General features: G+C 40.3%; 1 protein-coding gene across 20 annotated transcripts in view; it reads right to left on the minus strand.

The window, feature by feature from the left end:
• Positions 1 to 26812, minus strand: part of MEF2C (myocyte enhancer factor 2C) — a 127951-nt gene that overhangs the window by 35514 nt on the left and 65625 nt on the right. For 15 of the 20 annotated variants that reach the window (XM_040579934.1, XM_040579947.1, XM_040579932.1 and 12 more), the window contains one exon: positions 3045 to 3188. In XM_040579934.1, coding sequence (XP_040435868.1) covers positions 3045 to 3188 — 144 coding nt within the window. Of the gene's footprint in view, positions 1 to 2843; positions 2982 to 3044; positions 3189 to 26812 lie in introns of all 20 variants that reach the window. The other 5 variants (XM_040579937.1, XM_040579942.1, XM_040579939.1 and 2 more) reach the window with 1 other exon arrangement.

The raw sequence follows: 26812 nt of genomic DNA on the forward strand, positions 1-26812 counted from the left end.
AGTAGACTATTTCTGTCTCCTCTGCTTTCATCACTCTTATGAAAACTACAAGTAAATGTCTAATTATTATCAGATGTTTTAGAACAATATAAGTACTTATCCCCAGAAAATTATCTGAGGAAACATTATTGGCCCTAGCTGTTAGGAGCAAAAGCCAATTTTGTTTTCATTTGGCAGCAGCTTTATTATGTTACAAGACCAGGCGCAGACATTGCATTGTTTTCTATATTTTGTAAGTAGTGATTTAATGACTTGACTTGGTGACTTTTTGTTCGATTTTGCTTTCTTCCCCCCAACATTGTTGGCTACCTTTGATGATCCCAAGTACATGAATATGACTTCCCTGACTTCCTTGAAGATACGCTCATTTGTACAGTTAAGGATATTATTGTATACTGTATAATACGTAATATACAATACACAATGTATTTTTATATATATCTATATATCTATATATCTATATAGCTATATATATAGTATTTATATTTACAAATTTTTGCTACGTGCTAGCTTTTAACTCCATCTTGCCCATTACGTCTTGGCGTATGCCAAGAGAAGGACCTCCTTTTGCATTTGGGGAGAATATCTACTGATTCTTCCTTTTGCGGTAAGCAGCTTGATGGAGCACACAGACCTTGAGCTCTGCATGTGAAGCACTCAGAGAAGGGATAACCTGTCTCACATTAAAAGAAATGGTAACATTTTGCAGTTCCATATCTCTGAAGCATCTCTGAAGTAATTTTCATAAAAACATAACACACTGGACCTTGTAACATCTCTGCAAGGTAGGAAGTTACATTGTACCCAAAATACAGCTCAGAAAAGCAAGTTAATCACCAAGTTAATAGCTCAGGTAGGACTATATTTGATGTCAAAATGTTAAATTTAATGAAAGAAACCAGAGTGAAAGTCCATTAATTTTTGAGAGGACAAAAGTGATGTACCATGTTTAGATCAACTGTGTTTTTAATTCCCAGAACTTTCTTAGTTTTATAGAAAAGATGATTTCCCCAAATGCTTATGGAGGTAAAGAAAGTGATAGAACTCAGTACCACAGAAATGAGTTTTCTTCCAAGTTTTTTTTTTTTTTTTTTTTTTTCTCCATGTCTTAAGATTTCAAATGGTTACAACATGTGCTGCTTTGTTGGAACCAAAACAGGTTGCATGAGATAAACAGAGGTTCTGAAGGGCCAACCCAAACAATTTTTAAGGTGAAAAAGGGCTAGGTTACATACTATCTGGCTGAAAATTCTGCCACTGTGATTTGAACAAGACAAAGGTCATCCTTGAAAGAGGAAAGAAATGGCAATTGGTAAGATTTTGATGTGAAAAACGGTTAAGCATTCCAGCTTACAACAGTCACCCTAAATGTTGCAGTCATCATTTGTCAAACTGAGTTCCATCATAACAAAAAAAATTCATGGTGACAACTTTAGAACCTTTTTTTTTTTTTTCCCTGAGAAAAACAGTTATGCAAAAGAAGCAAATAAAAAGGGATGGAATATATATGTATTCTTCCCTGCTATTTTATATACACGTTGGGCGTCCTTAACGAGCCATTCAAAATACTAATTTATCAAATTTTATGTCATTTTGTCTGTGGGAAAATATTTTTTTCTTTTTTTTTTTTTCTGAAAATACATTTGCCATGATGGAGAACATCCTCAAAATTTTATTTAACTGGAGTGAAAATCTTTCTGCTGAGAATTAATGTAAAGGACACTTACACTGCCTGAGACAGAACCTGAGCATCCTTGAGAGGTATTCTCAGCTTGGGTATCAGATTTTTTACACACAATTCACTAAAGTTACAGAAGAGGCTTTGCTCATTCTGGGTACATAGACATCCTTTTTGGCAGCTATCCATACAACCTATGTGTGAGAATGAGGAAAGAACACACCCAAATGATCTCTTTCAGAAGCCAGCAGTTACCTATGCAAATTTGGATGCTTGTTTGGACCTGGGCAAATCTTCGGTTTACTACCATCTCTTCCACACACATTTGGAAGAAGGGTCAAAAACAACCTCCATACCTCCACATTTTTTTTGTCAGCTTTAAAAATGTAGTATTAAACATAATGACAAAGTATTCTCCCCTTGTATGTCTTGTGCAAACAAAATAGCACATGCAGAGTTATTTCTCTTAGATATCTGGCAAGGCATATGACTGATGGTTAGAAATTTTGACTTGGTTAAAACAAAATTTAGCTCATGTTAAAGCATTAAAGAAATGCTGACGAGGTCAAAGCAAATTCTCTGACAAAGCTGTAAAATCACCCCAACACACAAACATGTCTGAATCCTGCTATTAGGCTCTCATGCAGTTTGTTTCTCTGCAGCGAGCAAGTAGCTGTAACCCTTCAGTGCTGCAACCGAGTTCAGCAGAGACACTTGAGAACTGAAGTGACACGCACGGAACACACTGATTACTATATATAAAGGAATTTCAGTTCTACACCATTTTTCCTGTATCACCGCAGAAAGTATTCTGTGGGTTTGTTAGCCTGTCCACAAAGAAAGATTTCCATCATTATTTTTCAGGTATAATTTGGGCAAGTGGTGTGGTAAAGCAGTTCTGTAAATCAAGTGAATATAATGTATATATGTGTATTTCACTTCCTTCTGTAAGTTTCACCTATAGTAGGCTTTGTGTGTCAGAGGCAGAGACTTGGAAGAAAAATACGTTGTGTGGAATTTTCTGACCACAGTGTTTGATTATACATTGGGCTATTAAAGCCTGTTTCCAGCTGAAATGTTTTCCTTACAAAGCCAGAACTGAAAGGGTTATGGTTTGTTACTGCAGCAGTTATCAGCAGACAGCCATCTAACCTTTGGTACTTACAGGTATTTTATGGCTCTTGATCATATTATCAAATTCTTCATTAATTTTTTTGTATTTTTCTTCAGTGCGTGGGGTGAGAGCGTAAGAGGAGTCAGGATCGGGGCTTTCACAACCTTTGTTTTCTTTCTTGTTCAATGCCTGCCAGGTTCAGAGAAATATCAAAAAGTAAAAAAAAAATGAAAGGGAGCTCAGGGTACTTACACATAATCTTTGCCTGCTGATCATTAGATCAATATCTTCGTTAATTTTTCTGTACTTGTCCTCAGACTCAGGGCTGTGACCTACTGAATCGTCTGCATCGGGGTCTGGACTGTCACAGCCATTAAGTCCTTTCTTTCTCAATGTCTGAAATAAACAATTCGGAGAGTTCAGTCCTTGACACAGGCTGCAAGAAAGACTCAGCAGTGTTACAGCAACACAAACTGCCCAGCGGTGGCAGGTTTTACATCATGCTTTGAGGAAAGAAAGTGACTAGAGGTCCACCACGCTGATGCTGTCGGTCTGCAATCGCGAGCGGCAAGAGAGGACTGTGCGGGCTTTGCTTTTCTGAAACTGGAATCAGTGACAACAATGAAGCTGGCAATCTCGTGAAGTGCCTGTGCTAGTACCCACCCCCTGTCCCCCCGTGTCCGACAGTGTTAAGGGGTTAAGATACCCACCCAAAATGGAAGCTATTCTAACATGTTTATCCATTTGAAATGAATGAACATTAAAAGCAAAGGTTGCATACTGTTTACAGTGGAATACCCTGGTGTTTGCCCTTCCTCTAAAGAGTGATACAGAAGGAAGAAATGAAAAAACCCAACGGCAACCAATTTAGGAATTCACGTTCTCCACAGAAGAAAGAGAAGTACGTAAACTGAATTACTCCTTTGAATTGGATGTAAGGGATGACATTAGCAATGCCCTGCCATTCTTAAGCGTATGCTTTTGGTAGGACAAGAGGGAGGACACAGTTGCTAATGTGGCTGTGAAATACCGATTAAGAGCTTCTAGACATGGTGTTTACTTTTTATTGACTCCAGATACAGTGCTACAAATGCACAGTGCTGAAGCTTAATGCACAGGAAAAAGCACTGCTAAAAAAGATGCTGAGTGAAAAGTCAAGCCAGATGCATTTCAGGTTCAGCAGCTCAAATCAGCCCTCACAACCATGGTCATCATCATCACGATAAACAATGGAGATGAAACAGCTTAAAAACAGAATTAAATCACTAACCAACAATTCAGAATGTTTGTCTGGCCTCAAATAGTTTTTAATTGATCCACCTTGACAGATCACCAAAGAACAGTCATGGGCTACATTAAAGTAAAAGAATGTTAGAAGCAAGTCTTCAAAGAGTCCATTTGGCTGTCTATAAACTTTATTACACAGCTTGCAGTTAGATGTTCTGAGTTGAAACCTAGCTGAACAACCTTGGTTATAATGTATAGATCACATAGCACTCGTGTTAATAAGCGGCTATGCTTGTGCTGTGTATTCGGGTGGGATGCTTTAACTGGCTTCTTTTTGCCTTTGCAGAATGGCGGCCTCTCATCTGAGGTTTTTGTTCTTTTTGGAAAAGTATTTTTCCTAATTATTTTCTTTATGGCAATGCCCAGTTTACCACTGCTAAAGTTCTCAAGTATTATAACATCATACCTTGTTTCTGTACCATTTTATTTATTCATTAAAAATTAGGCTTCTTTTCCTGCATTTTACCGGAGACTTAAGAACAGAGCCCTCTTATTCCTGCAAAAGGTATAAAGCTGTTCTCCTTGTGGAGGCACACTCCTTGAACCTCACATTTCCATCAACGCAGCAAAATGACGGTGATCTGCCCTAAGAGATTGGAGCCTTCCAAACTCATGTTGCGGACCTCAGAAGCAGATCTAGGCAATTTTGGTAGGCTGGCTCAGTGCAGATCTTTCTGTCCAAACTTTGTGTCTGCACAGACTTCACTTCTAATCCCGTGAGCTACTACTGACACACAGACAAAATTATAAATTCTTTGGAATCAAGCCTTAAGAAGCTAAACCAACCTGAATGATTCTCTACACTTCTTCTCCATTCCCTCCTATCTCTTTTTTGTCTTTTAAATGTTAACTAGCAGAACAGACTGCCGTGGTTTAACCCCAGCTGGCAAGCAAGCACCAGTCAGCTGCTTGCTCACTCCCCCTGGCCCAGTGGGATGGGGAGGAGAATCAGGAAAAAGGTAAAAACTTGAGGGTTAAGATAAGAACAATTTAATAATTGAAATAAAATAAAATAATAATAATAACAACAGCAACAGCGATCATAATGAAAAGGAGAGCGAGTGGGAGAGGAACAAAATCCAAAAGGAAAAGACCCGTGATGTGCAACACAGTTGCTCACCATCCACTGAGCGATGTCCTGCCAGTCCCTCAGCAGAAATGGGCAGGCCCTGGCTAAATCTCCCCAGTTTATATATGTTCTATGGTATGGAGCACCCCTTTGGCTAGTTGGGATCAGCTGTCCTGGCTGTGTCCCCTCCCAGTTTTCTTGTGCCCCCCCCCCCCCAGCCCTCTTGCTGGCAGGGCCCCAGAAACTGAAAAGTCCCTGATTTAGTATAAACATCACCCAGCCACAACTAAAACCATCACTGTGTTACCAGCATTCCCACCAAATCCAAAACGCAGCATTATATCAGCTACTGAAAGGAAAATTAACTCTGTCTTAGGCAAAACCAGGATACAGACATAGTCATATGTGATTTCTACTGCTACTACCTTGAAACATGACAATTATAAAGAAGGCTTTTGCAATCAGCTGTTGTTTGGTAGATTTAATGTATAAAATATGATACATTAAAAGAGAATTTTTTCTTTTACATCTGAATAACTAATCTATCTCAGCTAACATTCTTCCCTTCATATAACACAGTTCAACTTCCCTTCGTACAACAGTTGTCCTCTGAATACATAAAATATTCTCCTTCAAGATCCATTGGATCAAGCTGTCCAGAAGTGAAACCCAGATCAGCGCTCTTGGGACCTTTGAGCTCATCTGAGTCACTGATGCAGTCCTGCTGATTCTCACGGAGTCTCTGAGGAGTGATGCTGATGTGGTCTGGATTAGATGGCATCCTCAGATCCACCCTTTGAGATGACAGCCCCTCTGTTTACAAATGGCAATGACCTCTTGTTTCCCCGGAGGCCAACACAACTCCAACTGAATGGGCATAGGTGAGGGAAGGGAGCTGCACAATTGTTGTCCTACCAGATGAAGATAACCCAGATGAAGGGCAATATCAAAAGAGGGGGGATGTTTTGCAGCTTCTTTGCATCTTTTCCTCCCCATCATTCCCAAATCCTTCTCTGCAGCATTCACAAGACTGTGTACGGGTGAAAGAAGATGCACTTTGTCCTCAGCACCCAATGCCTAAAACTCTACTCTGCACTCGTGTGAAAGTCGATTCTGTGGTTTGCAGAGGTTCAGGAATGCAGTGTGATCTTTCAGATGTTCAGAGGCGGAAAGACAATGTAACCCAATGAATGCCTTACAGCAGTCTCCAAAAAGAGACCAGGTTCTATGTCAACATAGCAAATTTTTTATTTTCATACATAATTATTTTTATTTTCATACCCTTAGAAAGCAGGTTGTTGCCACACTGGGTGGAGAAGAAGCAATCTCTATTTTCACTAGAAAAGCCAAAGACCAAATTTAGTAAAATCATGTTTGCATTCTACCCAAAATTAACTTCAGACCTGAAGACTAGAGGTAAACCTTGGCAAACCTCTCCCTTGCAAAACCTATTAATCCAGTGTGTTTGGCTGGTACCTTGGCTGACATGGTTAATCAAACTCACTAATGCAGTGCAATTCTCACCCCCATCCTTCCCCCCCTCCAAAAAACCAAAAACCAAAAAAACCACCAACCTAAAAAAAATGTTCTTCAGTGAGCTGGGGTAAGGTTAGGCAACAGAAATTTCCACTAGCGTGCTGCAGTGAGGGGCACAGCTCCCAGCTTTGCGAGTGCTGGAACTAGTGCCTGATTCCCTGTGAACTGCGTTTTGGGGTAAAGTGCAATGTTAAGAGAAGCCTTCCTGCAGCTGGGTCTCTCAGGGCTTCTCTTGCCCCCTACCCATCCTTCTGCTGAATCTGTGTTGTTTCTGTAAGGACTCAAGCTGCAACACTGCCTTCAGCTGACAGTCTTTCTGGGAGTAATTTCTCGTTCTCTTTTTCTGCACAAGAACATGTAATTTTCATAAACTTGTTGGAATTCCATTGTCTGTGAGACCCCTCCCTTTACACCAGATTTGCTTGGTGCCGAATAAAAAATGAAGACGTTATAATGGAAAAGAAGAGGCTGACAGAGTGCACAGGCACGTGAACACACACATGGACGTACACAGAACTCCTCTGGAAAGGAAAGCAGCCTGAAAGTGACACACTTACCCTCTGCACTGAGGTCCTGAGCAGCATTCAGGACGAACACAATGATCCTGAACTTTGCATGATCTCTGGCTTCTCGATACGCAGGCTACAGTATTGCCTGTTCTGTTGCCTCACTTGTTACTTCACTCCCCTCCACATAGCTACCTACCACATTACACCTCTCATAAAGGTCCTTTATCGTTCTGCTTCAACTCAACGCAGCACACTCAGTACAGCACAACTGAGAGTGGCACTGACCAGTATCTAACTGATTCATCCAACTGGTCCGCTCTTTGGGCTCGGTGTCAATTTTTCCTTTTCTCTGCTCTGCCACCCATTGAAAGCAGAGGCTGGTTCTGGACATCAGAGAAGGCTGGAGTCATTAAGAAGACCAACTGGGTTTCAGCAGGCTAGAATCTTTGACCCAGTCTTGCAGCGATTTAGAAACCATTTTTCTTACCATGTTAAGCTGTCACAGCCTCTTGCAAACCCTGGAAAACAGCCAGACCTATCGCATCCTCCTGGAGATTAGCTAGTTTCCAAAGATTTAATGACTATTCAGGGAATTTTTAAGAGGATAAAATTACACAATTGTATAGCGCATTGCATTCTAGAGAACCCCAAGCCAGATTTCAGTTATTTTTAAAGAAAATAAGCCATTTTTTGAACTACGGAAGCTCCACTTCTTCCAAGCAATTAAACAAGTGATTATATTGGACTCCAGTAACCTAAAATCAGCCAAGGCATTTGAAAAACAAAATGGTTAAAGGAAAACAACCCTTGGCTGAAATCTCATATGCCAGCAATTTAGCCTAAATCCTGCCTCTATAAATCTCAGAGGAGAAGTGCTGACTTAGTGACATACTGGCTGCTGTAAAATGAAGTATAAACAACTATTTACTTCCATTTCATGCAAAATTTATCATCACTACAAAAGCACAAAAGAAAATATGGCACTAACAGCCAGGTCTGATTTTATCAAGGCAATGGAAATCATCACAATTTGAGGGCTTTTGAGGAGGAAAAGACTTTGATTTTCCTAATACAGTCTCTGTTTCCGTAGTATTATCCTCTTCTTTTAGCATTACTTTAGCAGAAAGAGTGAACAGGGTTAGAAATTAATCTTTTTTTCATCCTAGCCTTTAGTTTGCTCATCTTTCTAGAGAGAGTATCTCCTTTCTTCTTAACAGGTTCATCTGCTGTGGGACTGCTTCCCACAGCACTCCAGGGCCCGAGAGGCCACAGCTAGCTGGGCTTGGAAGTGCTCACGGTACGGCTGGTTAATTAAAAAGACCAGATCAGTTGATAAGGTCCCCAAATGGTTCAGACCAGCCCACTCTGTCTGTTCTGATATTTTGATATCCTCTGCAACAAAGACCTAACTATTTCAAAGTGAATCAACATCTTAATTCACATAATAAAAAATGCACTTGCACCGGCTCTTTGTCTGTAATCAAAATTTAAAGTATGGAAAGATTCAGAATTACAGGTCTATTTCTACAAATTCCCGTATCTGTTACATTGTCTAGAAGCCACCGCAATGATCTTTAACTGATAACCCCATGAGTGACCATGATAATCCACAGAGTTGTAATTTGGTAAATTATATTCCACTGCCAGAAGACAAAAACCACAAGTGCCCTCCATTTTCCACTATCACTTACTTTCCTGTATCTGCATGGGATAAATCTTAGCCACAAATGAAAAATTATTTGGTCTCTTTTTTGCTCACTGGAGCCACATATCTACATGGCAAGGCAGACAACAGCCAATTACCAAGGAACGATATGCTATTGTGTTTATTATTTATAACCATCCCAAGGAACCCAGCCAAATTTACGGAGGTCCCCCCCAAAACCCAGAAAACGTTCAGATTGTGGGCCTGATTAATTTAAGGATCAGTTTGCTCTCTGAGCAACAGAAACATTAAAGTTTGAAAGTGTCGAGTGAAGACAACCCTCACTCTCTTCCCTTGCACAGTTATATAATGGTGAAATTTTTTGATGAAATTGCAAGATACAATGTATGGTGCAATCAAGTAATGAAAGGTTGTAGTGAAATGAAAAACACAAAGAGGAAGAGATAGGTTGCTATGGGAACCATCCATCTGAATTCCCTGATTTCTGTGTAACTAAAATCTCAAATTTTATGTTCCATTAATGTAGAGTTCTTAGATTTTTACATTTAATAATGAACATAAACTAGTATGCTGGTCCTAATGTACTTTAATTGCACGTTTAGGAGAATCAGATAAAACATTATTATACTTACTGTTATCTAACAAGCTCCACACACACACAAAAAAAAAAATGTATACCAGTAACACAGAAAACCGAAACAGTTCTTACCTCTTTTGTATAAATCATAAAATGCTTTTGTGGTTTATATTCTTTTTGAAATAAGCTGCAGGGCTTATATAATAGCTGAACTTCTGTAACCACATGTTAACCTTTTTGTTACTATTTTATTTTTGCCGAAGTTTCAAAGAAAAAAATAATTTTCCATTGTCTGAGTCTGGTCCTGTACGTCTGTCTTCTTCAAATGTATTTATGTAAGTGTGCTTTTCACAACAATAAACCCCAAACCCTCTGCTTGGATTTGCCTCTCATTTTTGCATGTTAAGTGATTATTCTCTCCTCCTTCAAGTACCTTCTCTAATCACACCTCTTGTGGAACCAAACAATGCTGATACCCTTTGCCAGTAACATCTGCTTCTCTTTGCTTATGAATGATCGGCCAGAGAGTTGTAACGTGTGTGTTATGATACGCGTGTGCTGCAAGCTCATCGGGACGCAAGGTTTCTACCTGCTTACAGCGTTCAGCCTGTTCTCTTCCACTCATGCTCCTGGCACGTGCCAAGGCATCTCTGCAATATTTTGTAAGATCGGTATAAAACCAGATGAACGCATGACTTTTTGAAAGGGCACTGGGACAGTGGGATTTTTGCTGCTTTTTGCCCACAGCTGCGCTGTGTGACTTGGGGCACGGGAGAGCCCTGCAAGGGGGTGCACCTGGTGCAGGCCCAGGGCCGGGGTGGTGCGCAGCCCTCCGGAGGCATGGTCTGCTCCTTCTGACCTGGGGGTCTGCAATGGACTGACCAGCCTCACCACATCTCCCGTGCCTCTCTGCAGTGAGTCTCCTGCATCCATACAAGAAAATGCACCTTGCTGTCTGGCTGCTGCACCTGGGATAGCCCTCTGGAGAGATGGCGAGGCTGGAGGTGGGGAGATGGCAGAGGTCTGCTCTCTAGAAGAGACCGAGCACAGTTCCTTTCTTTAATGTTCAATCTTACCCACCCACCAGCACTTTTCTATTTAGTGTTGACTTATATGACACAGGCTAACTTTGGCTTTGTAAGTATAAATCAAAGAAGGATACGTCAGATTCAGAGATCTCATAGCAGCTAATCTAAAACATACATCTTTCTGGATTTTCTCAGAAAGGAGCAAAAGCAAACCATATGAAGACTCCAGCATTAAAGCTTTGTTTTAAAATTTCTGTTAATGCCCACAATTACAGCTTACAGGCTCCTAAGTTTACAATTACTTCACAGGACATGCAAAGGACTTCTGTCCATTATTGCACTTGTAAAGTGTTCTTTTAAAAATAATTTATATCTGAATAATTCCTGAAGTTTTAAGTAAGGACATTTCCTCATCCTTCAGGCTTATTCCTGTCTGTCGCCATGGAGCAAAAAAGTTCTGAAAACCCCAGAAATCCCCCTGGGCAGCTGACGTAGGTTCCCTACGCCAACCCTCAACACAAAGGATCGCATTTCCCTGGCCCTGACAGAGGAGATGGGCAGCAGCACCCGCTGAGCCCAGCCGCCCCGGGGAATCCACAGCAGGAGCAGGGCATCAAGTGACTGTCGGCGCTGGCGGGCGCGATGCGGCTGCAGCCCGGCGGGGAGCGGGTCCCTGGCCTGGCCGCAGCAATGCCACGCATCCCCACCATCTGCACCTGTCTGTGCCAGCACCTGCTGCCCCATGGCCATAGATGGCTGTCCCCGGGGCTGCCGCGCTGATTGGGGACACGCTGCTCTGACGGCTGGCTGCTTGGGGTTTGGGTTTTTTTTTGGTTTTTCTTCACCCGTGCTGCTGTTGCGCTTCTCGGCTGTCATGTGGTCACAGCCTACAAGAACGCAGCATTTGTGCTTTATAGATACTTATACATAAATACATGTGTATATATAACCACTTATATATATATCCACACATACACACCCTCCACTAGATCACTTCTCAGCGCCTTTTTGTTCAGATCTAGGGGGATTTTTTAGAAGCCTTCACACACAAGCATGACCAGCCTCCGTTTGCTACGATGCAGTATAATACCATCTTAATATTGCTAGTGTGTCGGATTAGTGGAGATAAAAAAAGGGATGTGCTTTTCCAGACCAGACTGGCATTTCCTAAGTGAATTCACGTGCGAGATTAATTGGACATGTTAAGTTTAGTGACATAAATGCAATGCTAACTTAGTTGTGATTACAGCTTCTGGTAGAATCACCTCTACAGATAACGTGAGATTTAAAAAGAAAAAGAAAAAAAATCAGCATTGGACAAACAAAATTCCTTTCAGACGTTAGTCAAATTTACTGTCAAATGCAGCCTTTACACCCAAAGACTGTGTTAAAATTAAACTTCCCTGCAGCTGTTTTTTAAACCTGTACTTTGAAAAGACAGTCAAATTCTGCTCTGTTGTGTTAAAAAAACCTGACAACTTTCCAGAGACTAGCTGTCAGTGCTTCACACACAAAATTAGCAGATTATTTACTTAGATTGGAGGTATTCTCAGGATATTGTTGTTTTAGGCACGGATTATCGCTGCTCCTTGAGCACCCCAACGGTTATAACCCCTCACTGAGGGTTCAGAGGCCTGTCACACCGGCACCGTTTCTGAGTAATGGAAATACAGAAGATGTAGGTAAGGGCAGAAAACTTCAGCTTGCTCTCCTGTTCTTCCCACCACACTTTATACCTGCTGCCTTGCCCATAAACATGTGCCTTCTCCTGCAGAACGAAGGCTAGCACCACAGCCCAGAGGCAAGTACCTCGTTTTCCATCCTCTGTCTTGGAAGGTGGATTTACAGAAATTAGAACTCCACTATTTCCCCAAGGCTCAGTATTTGTGGAGTGACTCAATGCAGACAAAATTTCTGTATTCTGGCTACATCCACTGGTCGACTAGCAGGAGCACCACCAGTCTGCAGACAGACTCGGTCTGCCAAGGGGTGCAAAGACGACCTGAAGCCAGAACAGATGCATCCTTGACTCCCCTCTTGCCCCTTGGCCACAGCATAATATCAGTCCATTATATCCTTCACTGATTTTTCAAAACCATTACAGTGTATGGAGCATTTAAATTTGGTTTTCTCTAAGCTTTATCGAGCATATTTAAAATAGATGAAGATATTTGTGAGACATAGTGTATTTGATTTGTACTAGGTTTTGCTGCCAGACACAGAAAGTATATGAATGGAAAAATAAACTTTACAGTAGTTCAGCAGAATCATCTCAGCCTCTTTAGGGAATATGAGGCCACTTAAAAATAAACACTGTAACCATCAACAGGTTGTTATTTCCCTCCTTCTTTTTATGTTCGTCTATCTATAATCCTTCTCCACTGGCTCCAGCCCTTCCAGATGGAGCACTGTCCTCAACATTTTCATTTCTGTCTAATTTAGTCAGACATATACACAAATACAAGGCTGAAGTCAGATCTCATTTACACTAGTGTAAATCTGTAGCTGGATTTGGAACAGCTGTAAAGACACCAGTTGAGTTATTCTAGATGTACAGTGGTGTTACCAAGTCGGTTACATCAGTGTTACTATCTCTTGAAACATACAGTATTTGAAATATGCAGGGCTTAATATATATGACTGCAGAAACAATTAACTATTTCAGAGGCAGCTGGTGTTTTTCCATGATATAAATGGGAACCTTTAACACTAAATGCCATATCCAAAATACTTGAGAAATGTGACATGCAGAGGACCACATATATTTTACAGAATCTTTTGTCACAAAGACTTATTACAGAAGGAATGGCAGCTGACATGAATTACACTTTTCATATATTTTGAGTATTATTTATGTTCTAAAAGATCCCAAATTGATTCTTGAATTATACATTTAAGGACTGCTTCACATATCATTAAAATGCAGCCATCCTGGGGTGAATATATCGTCAACTTGTGTAGCTACACTAGCCGATGAAGTTTTCAGGAGCAGAAATGATAATGTACCTCAAATAAAATTGTAACACACGATACAAGTTACTTGGGATGGAATTTTCCCTAGACCATGGGGCAAACACCTTCATCTTCACCATGGGGCCAGGGAATCTTTGGATTACCGCAACATTTTGCTTTCCCATTTCATCAAAAACAGAGCACGTCCAGCAGCACCAAGCTGGTGCAGTACTGACTCAGCAGTGAAAATGCCACCCACTGAGACAAGAACACCACTTCCTTCAGCACCTGGGTTTTCTTTGGAGGCCTCCCATAAAAAATCCTGAATGTATCAATCTTTGGAACAGATTTATTCACCTCCCCCCCAGAACTGAACACATATTTTACAGCAGATCACATTACAGGGTATTACAAAAAAAGGTAACAATATGATGATGAGCAAATGCTGTTGAATAGCAGTACCTTTTAAAGGAAAAAGAGCATTCTCTTTTATTTTTATAGTACCATAATCGTTTTATCTGTTGGTAAAAATGTCCGAATCAATACATTTTTGAAAAATGGTGAATTATAATAGAGGTTAGATCTCTGAAACTCTAGCCTCCTGTTTCATTGCAGGGTGGAGGCCTTAAATAGCACAAAGCAATAACCACCAACTCACTGTTCTGCTGATAGAGTCTTCACCAAGGAGTAAGAAAAGGAAGTCTTTCCATGAAGTTAGAGTGAGCAAGCACTATTTGAGAAGAAAAATTGGCCCATGATTTTAGCTATGAAAACAGATGACTCAAACTATGCAGACTTTCATACTCGATTTAAGATGGCTTTGTTTTTTTCCTGTTAGACCAACATTTTATATAAATTCTGTTATTTACCAGAAACATTTGTGAAAATTGTATCCATCTTCAAACACCTGCTAAAATCTCTAGACTATGATACGCATTTGTCTGCTTACCAAAGTGTCATCTGCTAGAAACAAAGAACTGTGCTTTGTTTTCCCATGGAAAATCCTACGTAGAAACTCCAGAATTGCATGACTATCCTAAAAAGCTGGTCCTTCAAGCAACTCTTTTTCCTGAAGCGTAACTTCTTCAAAAGTCATACTGCTTCTATCACTCTGCTCTTCCCTTGAGAGAAGTAAGCACTTCTCTCAAAAGGGAAGAATCAGAAATGACAGACTTAGGAAAAAGTGGTCAGTTCTTGAAAAGAGTTTTGAGAATTTAGGAAGCTTTCCAGGTAAGGGAATTCTAATTTTCCATTACTGCCCATTGCACCATCGTGGAGGAAAAAGATCAGCCCCTTTACGTGAGATTATCCAAAGGTTAAGCTGCTACTGCACGCTCCCAAGAAGCTGCAGTTTAACTCCTACTTCTATTACTAACTTCCCGCATCGGCTTTGTTAATTCACCTTTTTATAGTTCTCCCTCTATAAAAAGTTGAATGATAGTGACTACCAGTGTCATTGGGGTGCTGTAGGAAATGCAAGGAAACTGTAATGTACTCACTAAGGAGTCTAAGTTTAATGTAGACATAGACATCCTCGCATACATCTGCGAAAACTGGCTTACGTGCTGCCCTCTGTAGCTTTGCTGAACGGAGGCTGTTACCAACATACTGGCCAGCTTCAGCGCTGTTTGGGAAGGGAGAAAACTTGAGAAACAGAGCCAGCTTCTAGTTCTTATTACTGCTTGAGAAAGCAGAAGCGGCAGAGGCAGACTCAAGATCTAGTCAGAAATTGTGACCAGAACTGAGGACAGAGCTTACGGAGATACTAGAAAAATCATGGCTGAGAAGGTAAAATAGAAAAGAAAAGAAAAAAACAACCAACCAACCAACCAAAAATCTTCATTCAGAAACTAAACGTCCTTTTTGAAAATTTCAGCTTCTTCCAGAACCAGCTAAAATGTATTTTAAATGATAAGGGTTTTCATTGTAAAACTGGATTTCTTTTTTTGGATGAAATTATAGGTTTGTAAAGAAGAATTGGCATATTGGCCTGCCAAAGCCCTACTGTCTGAGATCTTCAAACCTTTAATCATACAGTCCTCCCACACAGAGAATTCTGTGGGCTACAAAAGATGTTTCTGCTTGGGTCCTCTAATCCTGCAGAAGAGCTGGACAAATGGAGCAAGATTTCAGGCTACTTCATTTCTTCCAGGACTTGGCAGAGTTGGACGTGAAGGATGCTTGTGAACGTGTGCGTGACTGGTAGCGTCCCACTCGGTGAAGCCTTAGCTATGGCTCTAACCAGCCTTGGTGGCTCTCGCCGCTGTGGTGTGAATCACTGTGCAGGACTGCCTGCTCTGCCCTGCCATCCGAGACCACCCCCCCATTCCAGAGCTGTGGAGGTGGAGCAGCCGAGGGGTAGGCATGCATTCCCTTCCTCTGACTCTGCTGCGAAGGTGGTAACCTCCAGCGGAGGAAAGGCAATAAATAGCTCGGGGGTACTCGTATCTCCAGATACTACAGCTGTTTCCTCAGGCAGCCTCAGAGTCTCACAGAGCCACGCTACATATAAGAAAGGGAGTTTTTCTAATTGCGAATCCCAAATTCAGAGCCACCTGAAGGACTGACTGAATTCCTTCGTGATTCATCACTTCACAGTTCTTTGCAAGATGGATACACGTAGTGTTTTGGGGACTGTTTTACTGAGAAAAAGGTAAATGTTTATCAAGTTCTGGCTATCCGAGAGAAACCTTCAGAAGTCAGTAGCATTCTGACTTTTTTTCCTAACACACTCAGCTTGCGTGCAAGGAAGAACCACACTGGATCCTTACCTAACAAGGAGCTGAAATCCACAGGTGCACAAACACTACTCCCAGTCCCAAAATCCTGCTGTGCTGGAGGCTTGGACCAATTACAGACTTAACCCAAAACCATTACACTGAGATATGGAACAACAGTGTTTCCTATTGACATTATTGTAGCAAGAAAACAGAGCTCATTTACTTATTCCATTATCTTGACTATCTTCTAGGCCGTTTGCAGCCATCAGCCTGTTGCCACAGCAGTGAGAGCTCTTTCCTAAACTCTGCAGAGCATTTACAATGCAATAAGACTATCTAGAGGAAAGGTAAAGTGTGTTACATGGAACGATAATGGAATACTTCAGGTTCTCTAACATTTATTTTATGTTTGAATATGAAAATACAATTTTAAATCAGAAGCTGACTGTGCCAAAGAAACTGGAGACTGTGATAAAAGTGAAGATGAGATTGCTCTGAAATACATGTGGCTTTGCCTCTAACTATTGATACACTAAAATCAAAGACCTGGCAAAGAGATCCTGACAGATTTCAACGGGCCCAGGCTTTCACACAGCACTTACAGCAGCAAAAAGGACCAGCAATGTCCTATATAACCAAAATTTCAGTGAAAATCAGTAACGTTACAAGATCCTTTCCATGAAGAGGCCAACAGGCGTATAAGCCATAAGCACGGGATTTCTAGAGTTCTGAAGTGTTCATTTTGTTCCTAGTATCTGCAGAGAGGTCCCCAGTCCTGAGGTTTGCCTGGAGTTGCTCAGAAGTGTGAAACTTTCAAACAAACTTCAGCAGAGCTTGCTTACATTGATTCCAAAGTTTGGCAGGATTCCTGTTTCTGCCTGGGGTATGCTAGATCACAAGACCCCAGAATAAAATAGCAGTAGCAGGAATGGATGAGTACTTCTTTTATTCCTGCCACTGAACTGGTCATGGAGACCAGTAGGAAGCAGGCTTAACTGCAGAATGTTTAGTCAGCTCTTTTGCTCCATCACTTTCTGTGAAGGAGGAGGTGGAATTAAGAACATTTCTCCCATGAAAAAGACTGTACAGAAGGAGTAGGAGGATTTCTCAGACTCCTTTAATGGGAAGGGAATGAAAAATTTAGTCTGTGGGAGAGACAAGAGAGGATTCTATAACCCTTGGGGATCCAGTGTTTCACCTCAAGTCCAAGCCCAGAAGCACCTTACCTCTGTTCAGGCTAAAGTTGTGAATCCCTCCTGGGCATTACTACCAGATGAGTTTAGTCCTATTAAACAAACTCCTTACCATTGATGCAGGTCAAGCCAGAATTGCCAGATACAGTTATCTATGGGGGTCCTCTCAGTTGCAGGGTTCGGTTAAGGAAGCCACTTAAGGCAGAATCCCCTATACCTGCCAGCGTTTGAAAGCTACAAATGAAGGTATCTCTGGGACAGAGAAATAAGGGCTCACCTTTCCAAGCATCCTTTGAAGTAGAAGCATTTTTTGAAGTGACAGGGTAGGAAAGTGGTCAACAAGAAGTGTTTCCTTTTAACCACATTGCTTTGAGCTTACACTGAAACCATAAAGCACAGTCTGCACCCTGCTGCAAGGAAGGGTCTTGTGACAGGAAAGGGCTATGGACCAGATTCGATAAAGAAAGGATTTAGGCGTATAGAAAGCTCAATTTTGCAATACTTTCTATTTAGGCACCTGCCCTCCAGAGTGGAATCCACCCTGTGTTAGGATCTGGGGTTTCCTGTGCAGGGCACTAGAAGAGTTTGGTGCTACAGAGCAGGATCCAAACCTAGTAATGTGTGATGAAATTTTGAGTGACCCAGGCTAAGCAAATGGGGTTTCGGAAATCCTACCCCTCACCAGAAGTTTCTCTGCTTACCCAGCGCTGCAGAGACACCTCCATCCACAAAGCCCTGCTGGGCACTCGGGCACTAGTTCAGGCATACTGTCCCCTCCTACAGCTAATCTTTCAAAGACAAGGAAGAGTAGCTCATCCCTTTTAAGAAAAGGCTGCTGTTGCAGATTTTCTGTATAACAACCAGTGGTTAGGAACCTGCTACAAAACTGGAAACACAGGCTCTTGTTTCTTCTTTGATCTGAATGGGCTCAAATCTATTGTCTCCCACATCCCTACGGGATCAGCTTCCCATGCTCTGTACAGTTCTAGATGGGTTAGACCTCTGCACGTCCCTGTAAAATTTTGCTTTTGTGCATTAACAAATGCAACATTTGTTGGGTCAGAGAAAGAGCTCTCAATAGGGCACAGAACTCTGTGGCTTGTTACAGCAATTTTCTCTGAGGAAAGAGTCTGTTGAAATCTGATTTCTGCTCCAGAGCTGGTGTTTGCGTTTTACACTGAATAGACTCTCAATAACATGCAGAAAGAATCCTTTAAGGAAGGAATTACACTGAAGTCTCTGTCCCCTTGACAGCGCACAGACACCAGCAATGTTTTCTGATTCTGTTTTGTGAAAAACTCGATCCTACATTTGTGCATTGCATTAGGAATTGTTTGCCAGGGGTATTTTGCTCATGGAGGACTGAGAGTTTTGGGGCTTAAACTGGGAAAAGACTCTCCATTTTGGCCCAGATCGGGTTAATAGTTAGCAAGAACAGTACAGGCCCCGAGGAATCTTCAAGAGCAAATAACAAGGTCTCTCACAAAGGTCATGTGCCTCCAGATTAGGCTTTTGGATAAATGACCTTAGTTGCCATATTTCAAAGTTTATGTTTAGTCACTTCTGTGAAACACTTTCAGATATAGGATGGAAAGTACTGTGCATAATTATGAATTCTTATTCATGAGTTAAACAATGTATGTGGGTTGTGTGAAAATTTACATCTGAGAAGGCAAGCTTCTTTTCAGTTAGGTTACAAAAATACAGATTAAATACTAAGGCACATACTGGTAACTGCTAGAGACAAAAGTGTAAAGCTTCCATTGTTACCGAATAATGTTTGAACATGATAGAAGTATGTAATAACCAAGCCTTGGATTATAACAATGAAAGGAAAAAATGAAGTGTTTTTATGTTTTTCATGTAATAGCCATGATTCTATTGTATTAAGCTAAATATACTTTAAACACCATACACTCCATCAGGAACTGCTTCTTTGTCAAGATTTTGATCTCTTTTGAATCAATCTATAGCAGCTGTGTGGTGTTTAAAGTGCCCTTATTGACTCTTCTATAATTTGCTTTCTTTGAACAGCTTGTGTGCTGTAACATTTGATCAAAGAAATAAACGTATACTTTAACAACCCAAAGTAAAGTGCATGCAGATTTTTATAACTCTGGACTATAAAATGTAATTATAGTTGTCTATGGATCACACAGGATGATATAAATAAATGGGTTTGAGATTTTTTTTCAATGCAAGCCCATCCAATATATCACGGGTTCTTCCCTTTAACGCCACTGTCTATATCATGCAAAAACATTAACGAACTGTTTAGAACACAGACGATGCAACTTCTTTTAATAGAAGTTTTTACTCCTCCATTAACTGGTAGCCATATATAAAAACAACCATAGCAACAAAAGAACCTAAAGTTGTGGATTTATAAATTACTGCATAAAGAAAATGTTGATTGAAATTGTTTTAAAGGCCTTTTTTTTTAATTAAAGAAACAATGGCTATTTAAGTTTTAACTACATTCAACAGTTCTGGATTATGGACATTAATTCACAGCTGATCACTAGACTTGTGATTGTTAAAAATGTAGAACAGTAAAGCATATGTGTTTGAGGTTTTATAGCCCTGAAAATTTGGTAACTTACATTAATTTAAATCATCTTTTATTAAACAAACACATAGAGTCCTCCCTGAATTCAGGGCAAATGGAGTCTAATCAATATGAACTACATAATACATAAAGGATGGATGCAAATTTTATAGTACACAAATAAATAATTAATTTATACCTTCTTACTGTAACAAGGAAGAAAAGTCAGCACATTTTGAAGTTTAACAAAACTTTTTCCAAAACTATGAAAACTGTGGAAAGGCATTTCAAGAACAGATAGTGCTATCTGTGTGCAGTCCAGGGAAGGAGAGGAATGGAGATATTTTGCTTCATGCAAAACAGCAAGATAAGGCATTTTAAACACCAGCTCTCTAGCAGGTGGAGTGAAGCAGGCAAAAAATCCAGGATTAGACTGACGTTTTGTATATCCATCCTGTCTGGTGACGAAGCCTTTCTTGCACAGTGCCTTTGTAACTCGGGGAGGGGGGCTCACGTATTGCCAGCTCCCCATGGCATGGAAGCAAAGTGGATGCTTTTACTTCTCAGTACAGATACTTAAATGCTACTCATGGTATGCACTGTTTAGGTCCAATTCTGCCACCCTTACTGATACTGGATCTGCTTCAGAAATAAAGCCGTGATTCTGCAGATGTTTGCAGGAGCTTTCAACTTTCTTCTTATGAACAGTTTCACCAGCTGAAACAGGACTTCTATGAATCTTTACAGAAAGAAGACCTTCTCTGGTATTGTTTGCTACAAAAGCTGACAGAATCCATAGAAACTGGTGTCTGTGCTAGGAACCATAACCAACAGTTTTGAAGTTAGAAGGCTCCCACTGATCACTCAAGACTTCAAATCAGGGTCTAATTAAGCGTGAATGGTGGACTTTACATATCAGAGTTTTTTGGCTTTTGATAGCATAAGGCTGTTTTTACTGAATACAACTATGAGCAGTAGCTAAGGGCCCACATCTGGAAACACTTATAAATGCTAAAAACCCCTTTGCCAATGTGTAAGCGTATGAAGAACTGTGCATCACTTGCTGGTTTTGCTAGAAACTCAGTGCTACATGATCTCCAACACTGGTTTGACAAAGAACAGTTGACAGCTTATGGGAGCCCAATAAACCAAAAAGTGTTGGGGGGAGAAGAGAGCAAGGTCAGTAGTTTGCATGAAAGACGGTTGTGAGGGAAGAGAAGATGTGATATTTCTACACTTGTGATTATTACTACTGCGTAAGAATCCAGGTAAATAACCACATTTTGTATTTACCTTACAAAGCGGGGATGTCTCGTTGATGAAAATGAAAAATGGGTTTTCTCACAAAAGCCTTTGTGTCTGGAACACAGCTATAAGTAGCTCACTATCTAGGTTGAAAATGGTAATGCAGGGTAGTGTGTCCTATTTTTCCATGCTTGCAGTGAAGATACAATACAGGAATTCAGCCTTGGTAATTACTAATACACCACACAGACACAATTACACCCTGTGTACTGCATAAAGGAATCACTTGTGGTCTGCCTCCATTACAAAGAGCAGTAGGGGGCCAACATGCAAGAAGACAAAATGCTTTACAAGGAGGAAGGAGACCCGAAGAGTTGATGTACCCAAATACAAGGACCTTGATTCTTTTTGGAGTGATTTAAGTCCCTTTCCATCAATTATCGTCCTTTGTCTCCAGAGTCTTATCACAAGCAGCATTACAGGAACTGAACAAAACAATACTCAGGCTCAAATAACCCTGTGAACTGTGCTGACATTTCCACACCCTGTCGCTGTGTTTGACCAGGTTACTCAGACTTAAAAACCCATCAAAAACAAAAAGAAAAAACCCTTCCATACAGAACAACAACAAACATTCATGTTTTAAATAACATGCTCAACCCTTCCTGGTGTCTTTTCTGCCATCTCGTATTGCTGACACCTTGCGCTGCGATACCACAATGTGATGTGATATAAAAACCTCTGTAGCACAAAACAAGATTGTCTTTCTCTAATATGACAGCTTTTCAAATGAGAAGTTCCTGCTTTGCGGGGTTCAAAACAGGTTTATTTTAAAGTTAATTAGATCCTGCCCCTTGCCATTCCCATCTCCTCTACCCTCTTGGTGAAATCTGAGTTTCAGACAAATGAAGAATTACAAATAAAAAAAAAAATCACTGTTATATATGTGGAAGTACTATGCAGCTAAAGTTTGATTTCTCAGTGAAATAAATCAGCTGTCTACTCATGCACTTTCACTGCTCAGAATCAGAATAGTAAGTTTTTCTTATTGATATGTGAAGTTCCAAGGGCACAATTTTAAGTATGAAATTAAGGGAAAGTATCTATTTTTTTCATTCATTCACACTAGATATGTGACATTTCATGGTAATTCTTGATAGAACATTGCAGTCATTGCTCATCTGAAAATAAATTAAAAAACATGTGGAAAGTCAAAAAAAAAAAAAAGGACCTTAGGAAAGTCAGCTATTTCTGACAGTAAGTTAGCTTCTGTGAAACAAAGCCTTGTCTTTCAGAAAGTGTTTACGATCTATGAGGAAAAAAAAATATATCCTAAGGCTAAAATGTTTATTGGCACCTAGGAGTCTGAAGAGAGCAAGTCAGGCCTGTGGTTTTTTGAGGGCACTTTATCATCGCCTGCATTCTCAAAGGGATCTGTGAATGAATAGAGCTGGATTACTCAGCCTCTATTCCACGCCTATTCCTCTCCATTTTCCTTGGCAAGACTGAGAGCCAAGCTATTTTTAGTTAGGCAGTTTTCTATTTTTAGACAAATATCAGTTAAGGGACATTGTTAGGAAAAATTTAAAAAAAGAAAAACACAAAAGGGGGAGGGGATGAGGCTTCCCATCTCATATTGTGAAGCAAGCCCTTCAACCTGTAACTCCAGGCGTTTCAGCTGCTTCCAATCTTGGAAAAATAAAGAAAATTCAGAGTTCAGGGATTTAAAAATAAACCTACCCTCTGGCAAACAGACCAAAATACAACAAGCTGTTACTATGTGAAACAGTGACTACAAAAACAAAGAACATTCTCCAATGACTAGATTGGGATAAAACTTCGGAGCTATTAAGTTATAAGAATGTTACACAGACATATAAGATTTTTCCAGCTTCTCAGCCAGATATATCATGTTTTGGAGAAAGAAAGAGTGACCTGTGAAATAGACCTTGCTCTAAGAAATGTGAATTTATGTTCCCAGTTTGACAAAAAAAGCAGTTTGAAACACGTTTAGGTTCCATATGGATTTTTCACTTTCACAACAATCCATCCAAAATATTTCCTAAGTTATTAAAATATTTTAAAAATGGTTACTAAGAAAAAAAGAATAAAAGAAAAATAACATGGAGACATGACCAGTAAGAAGAACTGATCCTAGGTAAAAATCAGGAGGTCCAGACCTCTCTCAAACTATACTCAAAAGTAGCTTTCGCCCTACCACGTGCTTCAAAGTAAGTAACTTTGCATCAATTTTAGTTTTCTGTGCCCCTATTCTATTCTTCCAGGTATGGAAAAACAAGCTATTGGGTAAGCTACTTCACTTTCATTCGTGATACATTAGGATTACAAACTGTGTTTCATGTCAACCAAATCCCTGTTGCAAATAAAACATAGTGGAAAACCTTTTTTTTTGAGGGAGAGCAAGAGAAAGCAGAGCCAAACAACTACAACTCATTATGCAACTTTCCCTTAGCTGCATTTTTTACATACTGGATTAATCTGAAACATATTAGAAAAAAAAAAAAAAGTGTCAACACTTGACCCTCTGCCTTTCTTCTAGGCTGCAAAGTGTCAGAAGTCAATCACTTACTAGATCCACAGCAACAGGATGCTGCAGAGTTATCAAGGAGAGCTTAACCCATGCCTGCGGATGGAAAGATAGAGCCAAAATCTCATGGGGATAAGTGGAAGAAAGGGAATAAATTGCTACCTATTGGATGTAGTAGAGGGACTAATTTAGGTAGTCCCACTGACTGGAACATCAGCCCCATCGAGGGACTAGTTTGCACAGAATAAAATTGCCTTCCACACTTTTCTAGCTTTGAAGTTTTTCTTGCGGTCTTCTAATAGCTAGTATTTACATAAAGCCCAAATCGATGGAATAATAAGATTAGGTAAGAATATCAGCTTCTGTTTTAAAGAAATGAATTTCTAAATGAATTGCTTGAAAAAAGGAAATTAAGATTGATAAAGTGGAAAGATTGGTAAAGAGTTTTTTTACTATTTTTGAAAAGGGAATATTCCCCCCCCTTCCCTTCCCTTCCCTCCCCGCCCCCCCCCCCCCCCCCCCCCCCCCCCGACCTTTTTGTGCTAATCATGTCTAGGAAAACCAGAAAAAACTCACATGAGGATATCAGGTTAGAAACACATTTTCTAAATTCAGAAGGAAAACAAAGAATGACCAAAGGAATGTTACAAAAATGCTGAAGATCTTGAAGTCAATCCCATGATTTTGTCATACATGAGGTTAGCAATAATGGTTTGGCTCATATTTACTAAAAATGAAACGAGAAGTAAGAATTTAAAAAGCCTAAATCATCACCCAAAGGAAATTCTTTGGCCAGCTGACCCTGCCCAGTCATCTCCTGGGCTGTGGAAGCTGGTAATGGTAGATGTTTTTTTAACAAGCTGGTCTTCAACCAATTTACAAAGGAAATCAATAATGCTATCCCCATTTTACAAATAGGGAAACTGAAGCATTAGGAGGAAATGTAACTTGTCCAAGGTCACACAACAGTATTTGGCAAAGCTATTAATAAAACCCAAGTCTCATGAGTCCTAGTCCAGGGCAGTATCCAATAGACTGTACTGTCTTTAGATCACCCTGAATAACCTTTCTTACATACAGGCTTACTTTCTATACTGTCCCAGATCTTCAGCCCGTGGTTGCTGAAATAATTTCCCTGATTTCAACAGCTGAAGAGCTGACTTGATGTGTACTTCAGAGCTTGTTTATATGCAAGTATTATGTTATGACGACAAAGGAAGAAAATACACTTATTACATTAAATGAGCTACAACAGTTGCCTTACTTTTCCTAAAAAAAAGCACGTTTTAGAGAGTTATATGGGCTTGTTTACTACAACTATACAGATAAGAGTCTTAATTGATATGAAGAGGCTTTCAGAATCTAATTAACCTCCCAGCTAGTCATTAGCTCTGTGACCTTTAGAAATAATTGACAGTAGGATTTTTTTTTCTCTTCATCTCATTCAGAACTTCCACACCAAGTGACTAATCCTACCTGTGCTATAGGACCCACATCACACCTGTAAGAACTGATGGGGTAACGTGCAGCAAGTCCGCCAGCAAACCAGGACCATGTCATTCCCCTCTGGCACGATATTCTGCCCATGTGGCGGGTCACACGCATAACGCCTTCTGCTGCCTGGGTGCCATCCTCATCAACTCCAACCTTCCAACGTGCTGAAGCTGTACTAAGTTTTAAGTCTCAGGTCCCTCAAGCGTACAGGAGATTTAGTAGTTTTTCATGCCCATTGACACTCTGTTGCTGGTCATACTAAAAGCGATCAGATTTTCAGTTCAAGCTAGTTCTTCTACAAACCGTTGCTATTTATCATTAGCTGCATGTTTTCAATAGACTTTTTTTTTTTTATATCAAATGCTTTTTAACAAGTGATAACACACACACACAAAAGCAAAATTCTGAATTCCAGCACCTTACAGGGCTTGATATTACTTTGTTCCCTACCGTCCTACCGTCTTAACATTAAGGTCTGCGAAGATGTCTCTGTGTGTTTTAAAACACAAAGGGAGATTGTGAAGCAATCTGCAGGGAGAGCTTCACATGCCCACAAGATCACTTCTTCCCCTTCGGGGAAAATGCTGCTGCAAATGGCACTCATCTCTCTTGTTATGCTCACTTCATTCTACCTCACCAAATAAAGGAGCCCACTGGGAAAGGGAAAATACTCTGTAAAAGGTCAATTAATCAGCAGTTACTAGAGCAATGAAGATATATGACCCTATGCAAAACAAGTTAAAAAGGCAATGCTAGGTGCTGATTGTCTATGGCAAAGTATGGTAATTTGTAAATTATTTAACAATCTGACATATTATTGCAAAATAGAACTTTTTTCCCCGTGGCTGACCAGCAACGCCATCACAACGGCCTTAGGATAATTAAAGTCTCCTAGAGTAGCTCTTGGTTCTTCAAGAATCCAAGGCTAATTCTTGATGAAGTCTTCAGTATCACTACAAGCAAGAGCTCCCCCAATGCCAGTTTCTCCAAACATACCCAATTTCCATGGGAAAGGAGAGAGAAAAGAGGGTGGAGGGGCATCAAGTGTAACAGAAAAGTAATCCCTAACAGAGCAGCTTGTGAGACATGGGGCAAAAGAAAGCAAAACTTAACGACACTCTCAGGGACAGGAAGACAGAAAAAGAAGTATGCACTGACTGCAATTGGCAAGAGATTAAGAAGGATGAAACTGAGCATGAGCTGAAGATGAGACCCTCAGAAATGGTCAAAAGATGGTCCTTGGTACAAGAGGTATAAACATTGTTTAATGGAAACAGGATTGATGCACGTCACATGGAGAATCATGTTACCGTATCACCACCACCTTGTTTTGCTATCTGTTCTTACTGTGCCATGTCTGAAGTAGGGCTGTAAATACTGTGAGGCAGGAACTGTTTGTATGCATTAGAATACAGCAGAATTGCAAGAGTGGAGAGGTGGGTGAAAGGGCATAGTAGGCTTGGTAAAATATTTGGGTGGAAAAAACCCCCACAGAGTAAGACGATATATAGCTGAGAAGCCAAACGAGGATAAGGTTTTATTATAGGCAGGAGGTTATGACAGTGTATTGCAGGAGCTGACACCTTCCGACGTATAGAGGTCTATGTATAGGACACTGGACTCCTTCTAAATGGGAAAAAAAAAAAAA

This window comes from Falco naumanni, chromosome Z, assembly GCF_017639655.2.
Source record: "Falco naumanni isolate bFalNau1 chromosome Z, bFalNau1.pat, whole genome shotgun sequence".
In the NCBI taxonomy this organism is placed as follows: Eukaryota; Metazoa; Chordata; class Aves; order Falconiformes; family Falconidae; genus Falco; species Falco naumanni.